The sequence below is a fragment of the Pteronotus mesoamericanus genome, unplaced genomic scaffold (assembly GCF_021234165.1).
Source record: "Pteronotus mesoamericanus isolate MK-2021 breed Mesoamerican mustached bat unplaced genomic scaffold, CSHL_Meso_final scaffold_54, whole genome shotgun sequence".
NCBI lineage: Eukaryota > Metazoa > Chordata > Mammalia > Chiroptera > Mormoopidae > Pteronotus > Pteronotus mesoamericanus.
The window spans coordinates 54,418,401-54,432,580 of record NW_026555321.1 but is presented as its reverse complement, the minus strand read 5'-3'; the positions used below and the strand labels follow the sequence as shown (position 1 = coordinate 54,432,580).

Below are 14,180 nucleotides of genomic sequence, written 5' to 3'. Positions count from 1 at the left end.
TGCACCTGCCTGCTCTTCATAGATGTCTCCGCATGTGCCACTATTAATTTTCTTTCTTTTTCTTTAAACAGAGGAGTGTGCCTCCCTTATCCTTGCCTGTCTGTTTTGCCAGTTTTGGGATTGTCTCCTGATGCTCCCCGATACATGTGAAATGGTATGTACCAATTTGTGCTGCCCCTCTCACAGGTATCACCACACCTCAGATGAAAGCCACTCTCGGAATGACTGCAACTGCAACTGTGACATGGACTGCAGCCTCTTTGAATCTTGCCATGAGACTGGTGAGTGTCTGGAGCTGGCCATGGAGATTTCAGAAATCTGTTATCGTTAGCAATGAAGTCTCCGTGTTATGGCAGAGCATATGGCTGCCCATGGAAATCCTATTAGAAGAAGACAGATTTCCCTATGTTGGAATGGAAGAACTGTGCACATTTCTTGAATGCTATGGACCATTTTATTCTCTACTTGTTTGGGAAAACTAGTATTGTCAACTCAATGATCTTATTCCAAATTTCACAACTCCATGGCTCACTGAAAAATCTTGATCATATGTATTGAATAAATCTTAAATACTTCTTATATGCCATAGGTTACAAGATGTTTCCTAACTACATAATAGCATGCTAAACCACTCGGTGTTACTGCACTCACTAGCTTGCAGCATGAGTTCAACTTCATTCACAGATTCAGGACTAATTAGTGCATTCTTTATAATTGACATATATTAGTTCATTTTTCTAATGGATTCATGCATAAACATTATGCATTATTGGTTATTATTAATAATGTATTACATAACATCATTTTGTAATTAAAAATTTATTTATACAGTCTCTTAAAATTCACTTATATGTACAGTTTAGGAAGGAAAGGGAATTAAATAAATTAGAAACCACGTTCTTATAATTACAACAGATGTCTTTAAGACACCCCCAGTGAATTTTGCATATGATGTACTTTAAGGGAGTACCATAATTCTAGACCATATTACTATATATCTATGACTATGTCATAACAGGTTATGCATATTCTTAATTTGTTGTAGAATGGCTCTTCTTTATCTAACAAGCATAAATGGGAATTATGTGCAAGTTTCAAGAAAATGACCTAATCAATTCTTCATTTTCCCCATTTCTATTTGTCAGGTACAATAAGCCACAAGATATTAAAACAGAATCTATTCATTTTACTAAACTATCATTTGTATAGGCATGCCAAAGAAATACATGTGTAGGTATTTATTCATCAGCAAGTTTTCTAACATAGCATGTGCTTTAGAAATCATAATTTTTTTCTTCTCCTGATAAAGTAATAAATAATTATGTTGAGCACTTTCTCATACATATAAATGTTTTTTAATTATTTGATATAAATTGGAAAGTAATTTTCAACTCAACTGAATTAAACAATTTTGGGGGAAAACACATCTAGGTTGAAGTTATGTTGGACTCTTCTCACTTTCTGTAGGCATGACATTACTTATTAATGTGTGCTTATATATTTCCATGGAGATACTGTAATATACTCATTGAATTTAAAAAATATATATCAATAACCAAACAAAGGACACAAAAATGAAGAGTCAAGGGAACTTTTTGCAATCTAGGCAAACAACAAAAACTTCAAAGTATCTGCTCTTGCTTGCTTAGGCAATTTCAAACAAAAGCAACATTTATTTGATTTCTGTAGTAAACTAACACATTATTCTGCAATAAATTCCTCCCAACATTGAAAACTATTAATCTTTAAAAAATATTTTTAGGCTGTATATAAAAAAGTATCTAACTGTTCTTGTCTTGCTTCTGACAGCACAGTGTGGCATGGTTCCTGCTGGCTTCAGTCCTGTTGGACTGTGACATCTTCACAAATCAGAGAGCATGGTCTGCCCCACACTCCTAATGAAACACCAGTCTTTCTGCTTTTCAGAAGCTCAGAAACAATGCTATACTCTATGCATAGAACTTGCAGATCATTTGTGGGGAGGAACATATTCTTAGGACAGGAAAGGAATCTAAGGCTCTTCTTATTTAATATTCTCATTTTGCATAACATAAAATAGAGGCTCCAAGAACTGACTTATCTAAGATCATGCAGTGAGTAAATGGCAGTATCAGGAACTCTAACTGGTAATCTAATTTCCTAACTACACTGAATCACTCCACAAGTCTCTACTTTTCAGTCCAGCTGGTATACAGTAGTACAGCTGTTCCAATTGTTCAAATATTAAAATACCACCAGAATTGCTCATAAATAGTTGCTACCTTGAGCCTTCTTAGTGCTTCCCCCATCCCCCCAGCCATCCTGGCCCCTCTCTAAGCTCCCACACACCTCTCCATGGTTCAATCACTAAAAGCAGAACACCTGGACCTGAAGGAGGTCTTTGCAATCCTGTCCCAATAATATGGTCCTTGGAGTCATTGAAAAGGCATATCATATTGTTGTTAAATATTTAACCATCATCTCCTTATTCTTTTTAGTCTTCATATTCTCAAATTGAACAAAGATTATGCATTTAAAATGTGAATTGGTTGCTTGTCTTTTAGAGACATAAAAATTGCCAGGTCTTATTTTATTTATAAGATGGTCAGAATACTACAAGGTCTTTCTGTGGCCTCTCTTTCCAGTCTGTTAACTTGTTCCCCACTTTCAGAATTCACTGTGTTATAACAAAAAGGGTCGGTTATACAAAGTGTGAAATTTCTTTTCTTTATAACCGATAATAAAACATCATCTTTTTTGCAAACATGAATGGCTCTTTCAATTGAATTCTTACACAATAAAATGTACACGGCTGTGAAAATGCAATTGTAGAAGTAAGACAGATGAAAAAGGAATGTGGTTATTGATTAATACAAGTATCAGAATCTGAAAAGGATCAGAATTTTTCTGCAATGATGAAGACCTGTGACTACAAATGAAGATAGTTATTCTTTAAGGTGGGTTTCTTAGGGAATTTTCTTATTTAAGGAAGAACATTAGAAAAGAGAGATTAGAGAAAATACAGCCTTATAGAGAATTGAGAACAGAGATTTTTCCCACAGTAAGGTAACCAGATAGGCACATTGTCTTTGCTTTGCTCAATGGATTTTTATAAAACCATTGCTTTTTAAAAGCCTACAAAATATGGAAAGCAATGAAGAAACCAATTACATTTAACTTGCTAATAAAATTTTCCCACCACATAAGCTGGTAGGCCTACAAAATTAATTATCAATGCCAGACAATCAAAGTTAATATTGCAAAAGCCACTTTAGTTTTCTCTAAGGCAGAATGAACACGTATTTAGGCAGAGAAACCTTACAAATAAGAAATATCACATAAAGGTGTATCAGCATTTTTTTCAAGGATAAATATATAGGTGGAAATGTTTAAAGAGAATTCATTTTCCATTGCCTCCAAGTTTCTCCTTCTACAAAATTGAGCAAAACAATAATATGTACACTTCGGTAAGGTAGTTTGACTGTAAGAGCTTTGCCCATTAAATGCTAAATTCACCCAGGCTACACAAATGAATTACCTCTGATAAAATATAAGTACCTAGTTTAATAGTGTGCTGGGTGTTCTTTGAAGAAAATACCTGAGTTAAACCTAAAGAGCTGCCATATATAACCTCATGTGAGCTGTGTAGAAAGGTAAAGCAAACAGAGAATGACTTCCTAGTGACTATAATTCACATGGGGTTAAAATTGTACTATTGGGCTCCTCTACATACGTCTAAACAGCTCCTAATGTTACAGAGAAGCAGTCTAGAGTGTGAGGAAGTAATGAGAATGCAGGAGGGGCAGGACTGACCTGCATCATTTTTAAATAAAAGGGCCACCTACTGGTTTACCATTGTGACAGGCTTCATAATCCTGTTTTTGCCACTACCTCTAAAGCAGTGGTTCTCAATTAGAGGTGATTTTTGCAATGTCTCGAAACATATTTAATTGTCACAGTAAAGGGGGGCAGGTGCTAGTGTCATCCAGTGAGTAGAAGCCAAGAATGCAACTAAACATCCTACAACATACAGGACAACCTTCCATGACAAAGAAGCATTCAGCCCAAAATGTCAATAATACCAAGGTTTGCAAATCTAATTCTATCAGTCTCAATGAACCATCATGAAACTCACCTAAAAAATACTAATGGGAAGAGAGTTGCCAGATAAAATACCCAATGCCCAGTTAACTTTGAATTTTGGATACACGGTAAATGATATTTTAGTATAATCATGGCCCAAATGCTACATGTAGCATTATTATATTATAAAAATGATTCCTTACCTATCTGAAATTCAAATTTAGCTGGGTGTCCTATATTTCTATTTGTTAAATCTAATATCTCTAATTTATAAGACTCCACATTTTGAGAAGGGATCTACAGACGTAATGATTTTCAGTTCCCTCCCTGGCCCCAAGAGAGAAGGAACTGTTGATCTCTTTGATCAGTGCCAGGATGTTCATTGGACCACATTTTACAATGAATGCCCTGGGCCTGGAACGGCAGAACCTGGCTAGAAGATCAGCTCCAAAGCAGGATACTTATATATTTTCACTTCTGCCCCAGGCTTACACAAGGCTGACTGCCTTGAACTGAGCTGGCCATGTCCACTTTCTCTTTTTCACATCTCCACTGGCAACTGAGGAGGTACCTCAGACAAAGGATATCTTGATTCAAGGGGCAGGAAAGACAAGTTCTCATGTAAGCCTTAAGACCTGTACTGCATTCTCTGAACCACTCTTGGCCAGAGGGATCCATTCTGAGAGATGCCTCCAGAGTACATCTTACATGTGGCACCAACCGGCCCCTAACCAGCATTCCATAAGAGGTTCTAGGAGCATGAAGTATTTTTAATCAGTCAACAACATGATCAAACAAATGCATTCTGATGCATAGACCTTTTATGTCAAAAGCTATGAAGAAACCAAGGTCACAGTAACCTCTTTAATGATTTATGTTTCCACAGATGTACAAGACTTAGAGTGAATTTACAAAGCCACAACTTATTTTGTGGATACAGGGCTTTAACTAGGTTCAGTACTCTCCAACATTCTCTTTGTTTCCTCTTTCAACACTTTCTGCCTATGAGTCTTCTTTTAATATCAAGTTCTCATAAATTAAAAAAATTAAATAAGAATATTGAGCAAGATTCTCCCAGTAGCTAAGGTACTCACCATTTGTAATTCAGGTTCTTCAGAAAGCTTCCTGAATGTTTCAAATCACTACCATACTACTTTGCAATACAGGTGCGGCTCCCTGCAATGGGGCAGGAGGGCCAGAAGGTAGGATGGAGCCAAAGCCTTCCCTTTGCCATCACTACAAACAACTGCCAATGTGGGCATGGCAGTACACTACTGAGTTCTGGGTTGAGTTTGTGGAACAACTCCAGGAGGAGGGGTGAAGATGGGGTTCTAATATTGAAGGGCCTCAACAGGCCCACATACCTCATGAAGTTATCTTTCAGTTCACTTTTCTTGATGACTCTCATTCTAAACATAAATTCAATTTTAACTTACTAATAGCATTTTTACATTAATGTATTAGCAATGTATTAGAAATAATTTTGAAAATAAAAGTGTGCAGCATCCAAAATCATCCTGCCAGTTACCATTGGCACTTGTATAATATAATGGGAAATAGTAGGTTATATGAAGGTAAGGATAAGAACAATGAAGTGACCAGTCAGTAGGTTATTGCCCAATCCCAGGTAAGACCTAGTAGAAGTGTGGACAAAGATGGTGGAAATGAAATAAGTGGTTATAGGGAAAAAGAAGAAGTGATAGTCATGCCTAGAAAGGACCTTGAATGCTAGTTAGCAATTTAATTAGGGACAGATGAAAAGCCACTGAAGGATGGTAGGCGATTACATGATTAAAGTAGCATAAGAGCAAGACTGACCGTGCGGCAGTGTACAGGACCAATTAAGCCAGGGAGAGACTGGAGACTAATAAAAGAGCAATGGCAATATGGCAATATGACATGGGCTGTTGAAGGCTCAGAATAGGATGGTGACAGGGAAAACTGAAGGGAAGAGATGGATGGGAAAGAAATTAGAAAAGCACCATTAGTCTTTTCTCAAACTCTTCTTGTTTTAAGATTCAAATATTCCCTACTGTCTATCACATATATGAGTCATGAAGCCATTATTTTCATTAAGGAAGAAACGGGTTGGGGAGAGGGGAGTTCTACTCCAAGTGGAAAGTCAAGGTATATTTTTAGCTACATTAAACCAGACTTTTGCTGCTTTGCACACTGATGTAATTCCAACATAAAGCATAATCTATATTATTCCAAGGGAACAAATCTAATTCTTAGCCATATAAATTTTCATATAAGTCCATCACAATTCATTCCCAAAACATCTCATTCTCTTTGAAACCTGGAGCTGCAGCAAGTGATCAAAAAGAGCAGTTTAAAATTGCTCTAGAATTTCCAGAGATGCTAAATCTAACCTGTCCACAGAGCAAGACCAATCCCCCAAACTTTAAATCAGAGGTAAAGAATTTTATGTTTTAAAATATATATTACTCAAAGTTTATCACAGTGTATTAAAGTCAAATGTGAGTTATTACTTACCAAATCTGGAGCTGATGACTCCCCTTGATTATCCTAGGTAGGCGAGAATAAATATCTTCCAACCGACATATTTTTTTAACCTTTTCTTCTGCCTCTTGATATTTATAATAGAGTGAAAAATAATAACCAAGGAATGACTTTACAGGGTTGGACAAAATGTAAATCCCATCTGCTATAGCCTAAATTGTATTCCAGGCCCCTGGCAAGTTCTGCTGTTTGGAGAAGAATAATGGAAACTGACTTCTCAATAGCTGGATTGGTCCTGAAGGAATAATCAGTGAAGACTCATCTGATGAACTTCCCATTTGCATTGAATTAAAACCCAGTGTATATATTACTGGTCCTGCCTGAAATTTATTTGTCTCTGCCTTTTCTAGGGATTTCTGTATAAGGGAGACAGCAATATGACAAACACAGAGGATGCACTGTGAAACTCTAGGGTGAGCAGAAATTTTATAACAAATACTATTTATTCAGAAATACCTGTCAATCCTTCTGGTTTTATCTCTTGTAAACACAGGAATTATTAGTGATTCAAGATTCCTTCTAGATGCTGAGGAAGGTGAGAGAATGGAAGGCATCCTTTGGTTTAAAGCTATCTTGGAAAACACATTTCTATTCAGTGGGGATAGAATATTGCTGAGGCACTAGGAATTATAGGAGCATCCCAAAGATTCACAGTCCTAAGCACCCTCCCTTCTGCTCTGTGGGGTACTTAGGAAACTCCTTCTCTATTATAACACAATTACCTTCCATGAAAAGGCCTTCTGTTAGCCATGCAATAGTAGATAAGAAGATAGAGGTCTAAAGACAGAGATGAGTTCAAATCCTCCTTCCACTATTTACTAGCTAAATACATTGAGTTGGTAACTAAATTTCTCTTAGCCTTGGTTCCCTCATCAATAAAATGTGGTTTATAACACTACCTTATTGCGAGGAATAAAATAGATAATTTAGCAAACTCTTTAGTATAGCTATAGTATAGGCAACACACTCATTAAATTGCAGCTAAAATTGCTTTAATTTGTTTCCACAAACATGAGAGATAACTGTGCTTTATTTCTGCAGTGCCCCACATACCTATTTTTGAGACTTAACTATATACCTGCTGTTTCATTTTCCCTGGTTACTCTTCCAGAAAATGAGGACATCTAATTCCAATATCTATTTTTTCATAGACAAAATATTTTTATTTATTTATAAATCATTTTATTGATCATGCTATTACAGTTGTCTCAATTTCCCCCCTGTACCTCCTTTTACCCAGTACCCCTACTCCTCAGGCTATCCCCACCCCATTATTCAAGTCCATGGGTCATGCATATAAGTTTTTTGGCTACTCCATTTCCTATACTGTACTTTATATCCCCATGGCTATTCTGTAACTACTTATTTTTACTTCTTAATACCATCACCTCTTCAACCATTCTCTCACAGCCCCCTCCCACCTGGCAAATATCAAAATGCTTCTCATATCTATAATTTTGTCTCTGTTCCTGTTAGCTTAATTTGGTTGTTTAGATTCAATTATTGAAAAATATGTGGGGGTTTTTGCCATTTTATTTTCCTTATTTTTTAATCTTCTTTTTCTTAAGTCCCTTTAATATTTCATATAATAATGGTTTGGTGAGGATAAACTCATTTAGTTTCTTCTTGTCTGGGAAGCTCGTTATCTGCCCTTAAATTCTAAATGATAGTTTTTCTGGGTAATCTTGGTTGTATATACTTGCCTTTCATGACTGAATATTTACTGCCAATCCCTTCTAGTCTACAAAGTATCTTTTGAGAAATCAGTTGACAGTCTTATAGGACCTCTCCTGTAACTAAATAGTTGCTTTCCTGTTGCTGCTTTTAAGACTCTCTCTTTGTCTTTAAACTTACATTTAATCATGATGTGTCTTGCAGTGTGTCTCTTTGCATCCATTTTGTTTGGGACTCTCTGTGCTTCCTGGACTTGATTGTCTAGTTCCTTCACCAAATTAAGGAAGTTTTCTTTCACTATTTATTCAGTTAGATTTCCAATTTCTTGTTCTTTCTCTTCTCCTTCTGGCACTGCTATTGTTGCAAAGGTTAGAGTTCTTGAAGTTGTCCCAGAAGTTGCTTATACTATTCTAATTTTTTTTTATTCTTTTTTCTTCTTATTGTTGTGATTGGTTGTTTTTTGTGTCCTTACATTCCAAATCATCTATTTGATTCTCAGCTTCATTTACTTTACTGTTGTTTCCCTATAAATTGTTCTTTATTTTAATTTGCATATCCTTCAATTCCAACTGGATACTTTTATGCTGTTGAAGTCCTCATTAAGTTCCTTGAGCATCCTTATAACCAGTGCTTTGAACTCTGCATTAGAGAGATTGCTTATTCTCATTTCATTTAGTTATTTCTCTGGAGTTTTGAACTGTTTTTTTTGTTTGGGCCATGTTTCTTTGTCTGCTCATTTTGGCAGCCTCCCTGTGTTTGTTCCTATGTATTAGGTAGAGTTGTTATGATTCCCTGTCTTGGTAGTGTGGCCCAATATAGTAGGTATCCTGTAGGATCCAGTGGCACAGGCTTCCCTATCACCCAAGCTGGGTACTTGAAGTGTGTCCTTCATTTGGGCTGAGTACACTCTCCTCTTATAGTTGATTCTTGATTGCTATTGACATGTCAATGGGAGGAATTTACCCAGGCCAATTAGCTGCAAGGACTGGCCATGACCACTGACCACTAGTGTCCACCCTCCAAAGAGGATCAGCCATGCAGGGGCAGGGTTGTCGTGCTCCAATGTGGTCTATAGCTATCTAAGAAGTGTTCAGTTTCTGCGCTTTCCTGGGTGGTGCAGGCCAAACTCAGCCCCTACCAGTGTTTTGTCTGTGGCCACCCTGCATGAGCTGTAAAGCAATCTGAAATGGTTGCTACTTGTGCTCAGCTTAGAGATTCTCAGGTGAAACCAAGCTGTGAATCTAGGGTGGTTGCTGCTAGTGCCAAGCCTGAGGCCACTAGCAAGTGGTACAGGGGCTGGGGACTCAATGAGGTTGGCTGTTGCTTGTTTGAGAGGATTTACAAAGTTGTGAAGCATGATCCAAGAGCAGCCACTCATATGAAAAAAAAAACAGCATGAGTAAGCTTCTTAGATGTGTGGGATAGCATCTCAGGGAACAAAGAGCATTAGCCACGTCGATGGAGTTTCATAATATGGCACCAGCCTGCTGACTCAGTGGCTCTGTGGGGAAAGAGCTCAGAAAAGGGACAATGGCCTTTGCCTGGCTTTTTGTCTGGGAAGAAACTGTCCCCCAGCTCTTGCCTTGATGCCAGATACTTCAGTTTCTCCCTTTATGCCACTGGTGCCTTTCAAGCTGCTGCCCCAGTGCTGGAGCTTACAGGGAGTGAGTCTAAATCCATATGTGGGTTCTTTAAGAGGAACTTCTTGGAACTTCAGAAGTGTCTTCTACTGACTCAATCCCTGCTGGTTTTTGGAACCCGAAATTATGGGGACTGATCTTCATGGCACTGGAACCATGAAATGGAGTGCCTGGTGTGGGGCTGGAACTCCTCACTCCCAAGATATCCCTTCCAAATTTTATCCACCACACATGTGTGTGGGACCAGACTGTTCCGCACCTCTGCCCTTCCTACCAGTTGATGGATGTGGTTTCTTTAATTCTGTATTTGTCACCTTTCCATTCAACTCGATTTCTGATGGTTCTGAGTGATGTTTTTTTCTATATTTTAGTTGTAATTTTGATGTGGTTTGTGAGAAGATGAGCTATATTTACCTATGCCAACGTCTTGACTGAAAGTTCTCCCATATTTCTTTATTTTCCCTTTGTTATGATCCTGTACTCTTTTCTCCGAGATTAGGAAAATACTTATGGCAGTAGGTAATTTTACTAAATACTTATTAGATGTCAAGAACACTCTGAACATCCTTTCATGTATTATCTCATTGAATCTCCTCAAAAATTCTGAGAAATGTAGAATTACTCCCCCATTTTACTGTTGAGAAAAGTGAGATTGCAGAGTTTTAATAACTTCCTAATGTCAATGTAACATAATAAGAGTGGAGATTTGAACTTAGGAGTTTGTCTGATTCCAAAGCCCACCACTTATGCTATAAGATGGCCATGGTTGAAGGTCAAGTTGGCCAATTCAACCCTTTAAGAATTTAAAAAGTGGAGGTGATAGAAGTACTTGGTCTTTTCCTTAATCTGGTGAGGTACTTCAACATGACCACTCAGGGAGCTTGACATGTACCCCTGTTTTATGGGGAAGAGGAGGACTGCATCAATTCTGCCCAGAGAGTGGAGGGGTGAGCTGATTTGGCCGCTGAGTGAAGGGTAGAGGCCTTTACTTAAAAAAAGCATGTCTTTCCAGAGTATGGAAAATGACTGCCTCAGTGTGGAAAAGAAGCTGCCTCAACCCTTTTCTCATAGGCCCACCCAGAGTGTCCATGAGATACCAGCAGAAAAAAAGTTAAGTATGCAACACCAAGTCCTAGGGGACTAGGGTTCATTTTCCCAGGCCAGAGGAACAGCGGCCCGGAGAACCTTCTCCATGACCAGGAATGTAATTTTCATCTGAAACATATGCTGATTCCAGAGAAGATATATTTCCTTAGGGTATCTATTAAATTAGGCATTCTCTATCCTCCTAACCCACCTACCTTTCCTCAGCCCCTTCAGCCTTGGTGAAGACTGCAACCACAGTAAGTGCACAACTGAGAAGAGGTAATGGTAGCTGGAAGGAGAGAAAAGGCCCACAGGCCCCTCCTCCAGCAGCCAGTCTACATGCAGACCCCAGCCAGAGCAGGAAAAACATTGACTGAATAAAAGTCAGAACCATGGTTATTATTGCTCAAACTAAGTTATGAATTGAGAATGTGCTTATGACTTCCAGGTTGTCTATTGCTGAAGAGTAAACAGAATACTCTGATGCCTCCCTGAATTTATATTCAAGTGTTGAGGAAGGATTCCCTCTGGAGAATAAAGGATGATGAGAGACAAATATCACGTTGCTTTATGATTACTCTTCATGATACTCCCTATTTACTGTATTGGTGACGTTTGTTTCTTACAGCCCTATGGAAGCTTCTCTGGGACTCCTCCATGTTAGTAATGTCATAACTCAGCCAAGAATGGTCCAAGAGTTTTAGTTTCTGATTCTCCTCCTAACGCCCTTACAACTACTGCTGCTGGTTAAATCCCTTCCAACTATTAGGGTTTTTTTTTTTTAATAAGCTATTGTTTCTCTAAATAAAAATTCTAGTATTGAATGTGAGGATGACATTATGAGGGTTTTTCTTTTCCAGTGACTGAATATTGAGTCATACAAGTTAAGAAAAACCATGTTTTAACAAATCCTATGGTATTTGAGTACACAAAGCTTGGAGTAACATGCCTCGTGTTTCAGGTAGGAGTATTGAGGTGATGATAGAATGAAATGGTCTCTGCAGGTTACATTGCAAGCTCCTGGCAACAGTGGGTCAGGACTATGGAATCACCTACTTGAATGGCCTGTGGTGGAGTTTAAAAGAGAAGTTAGAAGCTGACATTAGGTGTTGTTTTGGATCTGCCAAACTTGATTCTTTTACTCACCATGAAAATGTAGTTTTCAAAAAGCAAGTGCCAGAGACAACCCAGTTGTTATTCATGCTCTATGCTGTCCTATAAAGCTTATATATTATTTAGGTATTCTCTGCAAAGTTCTCAACACTCTTCTTACAGATTGGGGGGAATCTTCAATCATTGAAGAGGACTAGGTCCTTGAATGTGCTATAGCCCTAGAATTTAGGGGAGAAAAGACAGAATTGACATTCACAGCTACAGCTGAGCACCTGTGTGAAAATTTCAGGTGAACATTCCAGTCAGGGCACAGTGTTCTGAGCCTTTTGTTTATGCTGCTTGCAATTAGATGCATGCCATGAGAAGAATTTTAATATGGCCTCACATTTTGTGATGAAATTCAATTAAGGCTTTCTTTAGGATGGGGGCATATCCACATTTTTGTGGGGTTTGATACCTAAAACTTGGGGGAATCTTTTTAAGAAACAGAATGCAAAAATATCTTAATACTGTAATTTTGTAAAAACATATTAACAATTTCTTTCCATTTTTTTAGTTTAGTTGTTGCATTTTACCAGGTTATTTTTTCAACTGTTTTTGTTTACATTAAGTTATTGGAGAAGTAGTTGCAGATATCATGACACTTTATCCCTAAATATTTGAACATGTTTCTGCCAAGAACAAGAACATTCCCTTACATGATCACAATACAATTCTCATCCTAGTTGGAAATTTAACATGGATATGACTGTTATCTAGTGACCAGTACATAATCAAATTTCTTCTTTTCTATTACCTCAACAATGTCTTCTTAAAGATATTTTTTCTTTTTGTATCTAGGTTCTAATCAACTGTCACACATTTAGGTGTTGTATCTGCCAGCCTTATTTTGTCTCTTTTTAAAAATTTTTATTTATGGATTTGAGAGAGAGAAGAAGATATTGATCTGTTGTTCTATTCATTTATGCATTCATTGGTTGCTCCTTTTTTATACAGTTTGATAAATACTTTACTTTTTTAATTAAGTATATTTTATTGATTATGCTATTACAGTTGTCCCATTGACCTCTCTGTGTGGTACCCCCATTCTCTCCAGCAATCCGACCCTTAGTTCATGTCTTTGAGTTGCACATACAAGTTTTTTGGCTTCTCCATTTCCTACACTATTCTAAACCTCTCCCTGTCTATTATGTACCTACCAATTATGCTTATTATTCCCTCTATGTGTCCACCCATTCTCCCCCTCCCTACTGATAACTCCCAATGTTATCGTCATTCTTATGATTCTGTTCCTGTTCTAGTTTTTTGCTTTGTTTTTGTTTCTTTTTATGTTCAGTTGTTGATAATTGTGAGTTTGTTTGTCATTTTACCATTCATAGCTTTGATCTTATTTTTCTTAGATAAGCTCTCTTAACATTTCATATAATAAGGGCTTAGTGATGATGAACTCCTTTAGCCTTACCTTGTCTGGGAAGCATTTTATCTGGCTTTCTATTCTAAATGATACCTTTGCTAGATAGAGTAATTTTGGATGTAGGTCCTTGCTTTTCAACGCTTTGGATACTTTTTGCCTGTCCCTTCTTGCCTGCAAGATTTCTATTGAGAAATCAGCTGATGGTCTTATGAGAACTCTTTTGTAGGTAACTCTCTTCTTTTCTCTTATTGCTTTTAACATTCTCTCTTTATCTTTAACCTTTGGCATTTTACTTCTGATGTGTCTTGGTGTGACCCTCTTTGACTCCAACTTGTTTATGACTCTCTGAGCTTCCTGGACTTGTATGTCTATGTCCTTTGCCAAGTTGGGGAATTTTCTTTCATTATTTCTTCAAATTAGTTTTCAGTTTCTTGCTCTCCCTTTTCTTCTTCTGGCATCCCTATGATTCAGATGTTGGAAAGTTTAAAGTGTCCCAGAGATTCCCAGGCCTCTCCTCATTTTTTTTTAAATTCTTCTTTCTTCTTTCTGTTTCAGGTGAATGTTTATTTCTTCCCTTTGTTCCAAACTGTTGATTTGAATTCCATCTTCCTCCCCTTCATTATTGATTCCCTGTTCATTTTTCTTTGTTTCAATTTGCATAGCCTTCA

At 37.5% G+C, this 14,180-nt stretch overlaps 1 protein-coding gene across 1 annotated transcript in view; it reads left to right on the top strand.

Annotated features, from left to right (window-relative positions):
• MDFIC2 (MyoD family inhibitor domain containing 2) overlaps window positions 1-331 on the top strand; it is a 166,790-nt gene extending 166,459 nt beyond the window's left edge. Inside the window, exon 3 of the mRNA XM_054595843.1 lies at window positions 72-331. Coding sequence (XP_054451818.1) covers window positions 72-331 — 260 coding nt within the window. The remainder of the gene's footprint in view (window positions 1-71) is intronic.
• Window positions 332-14,180: the final 13,849 nt, after the last annotated feature.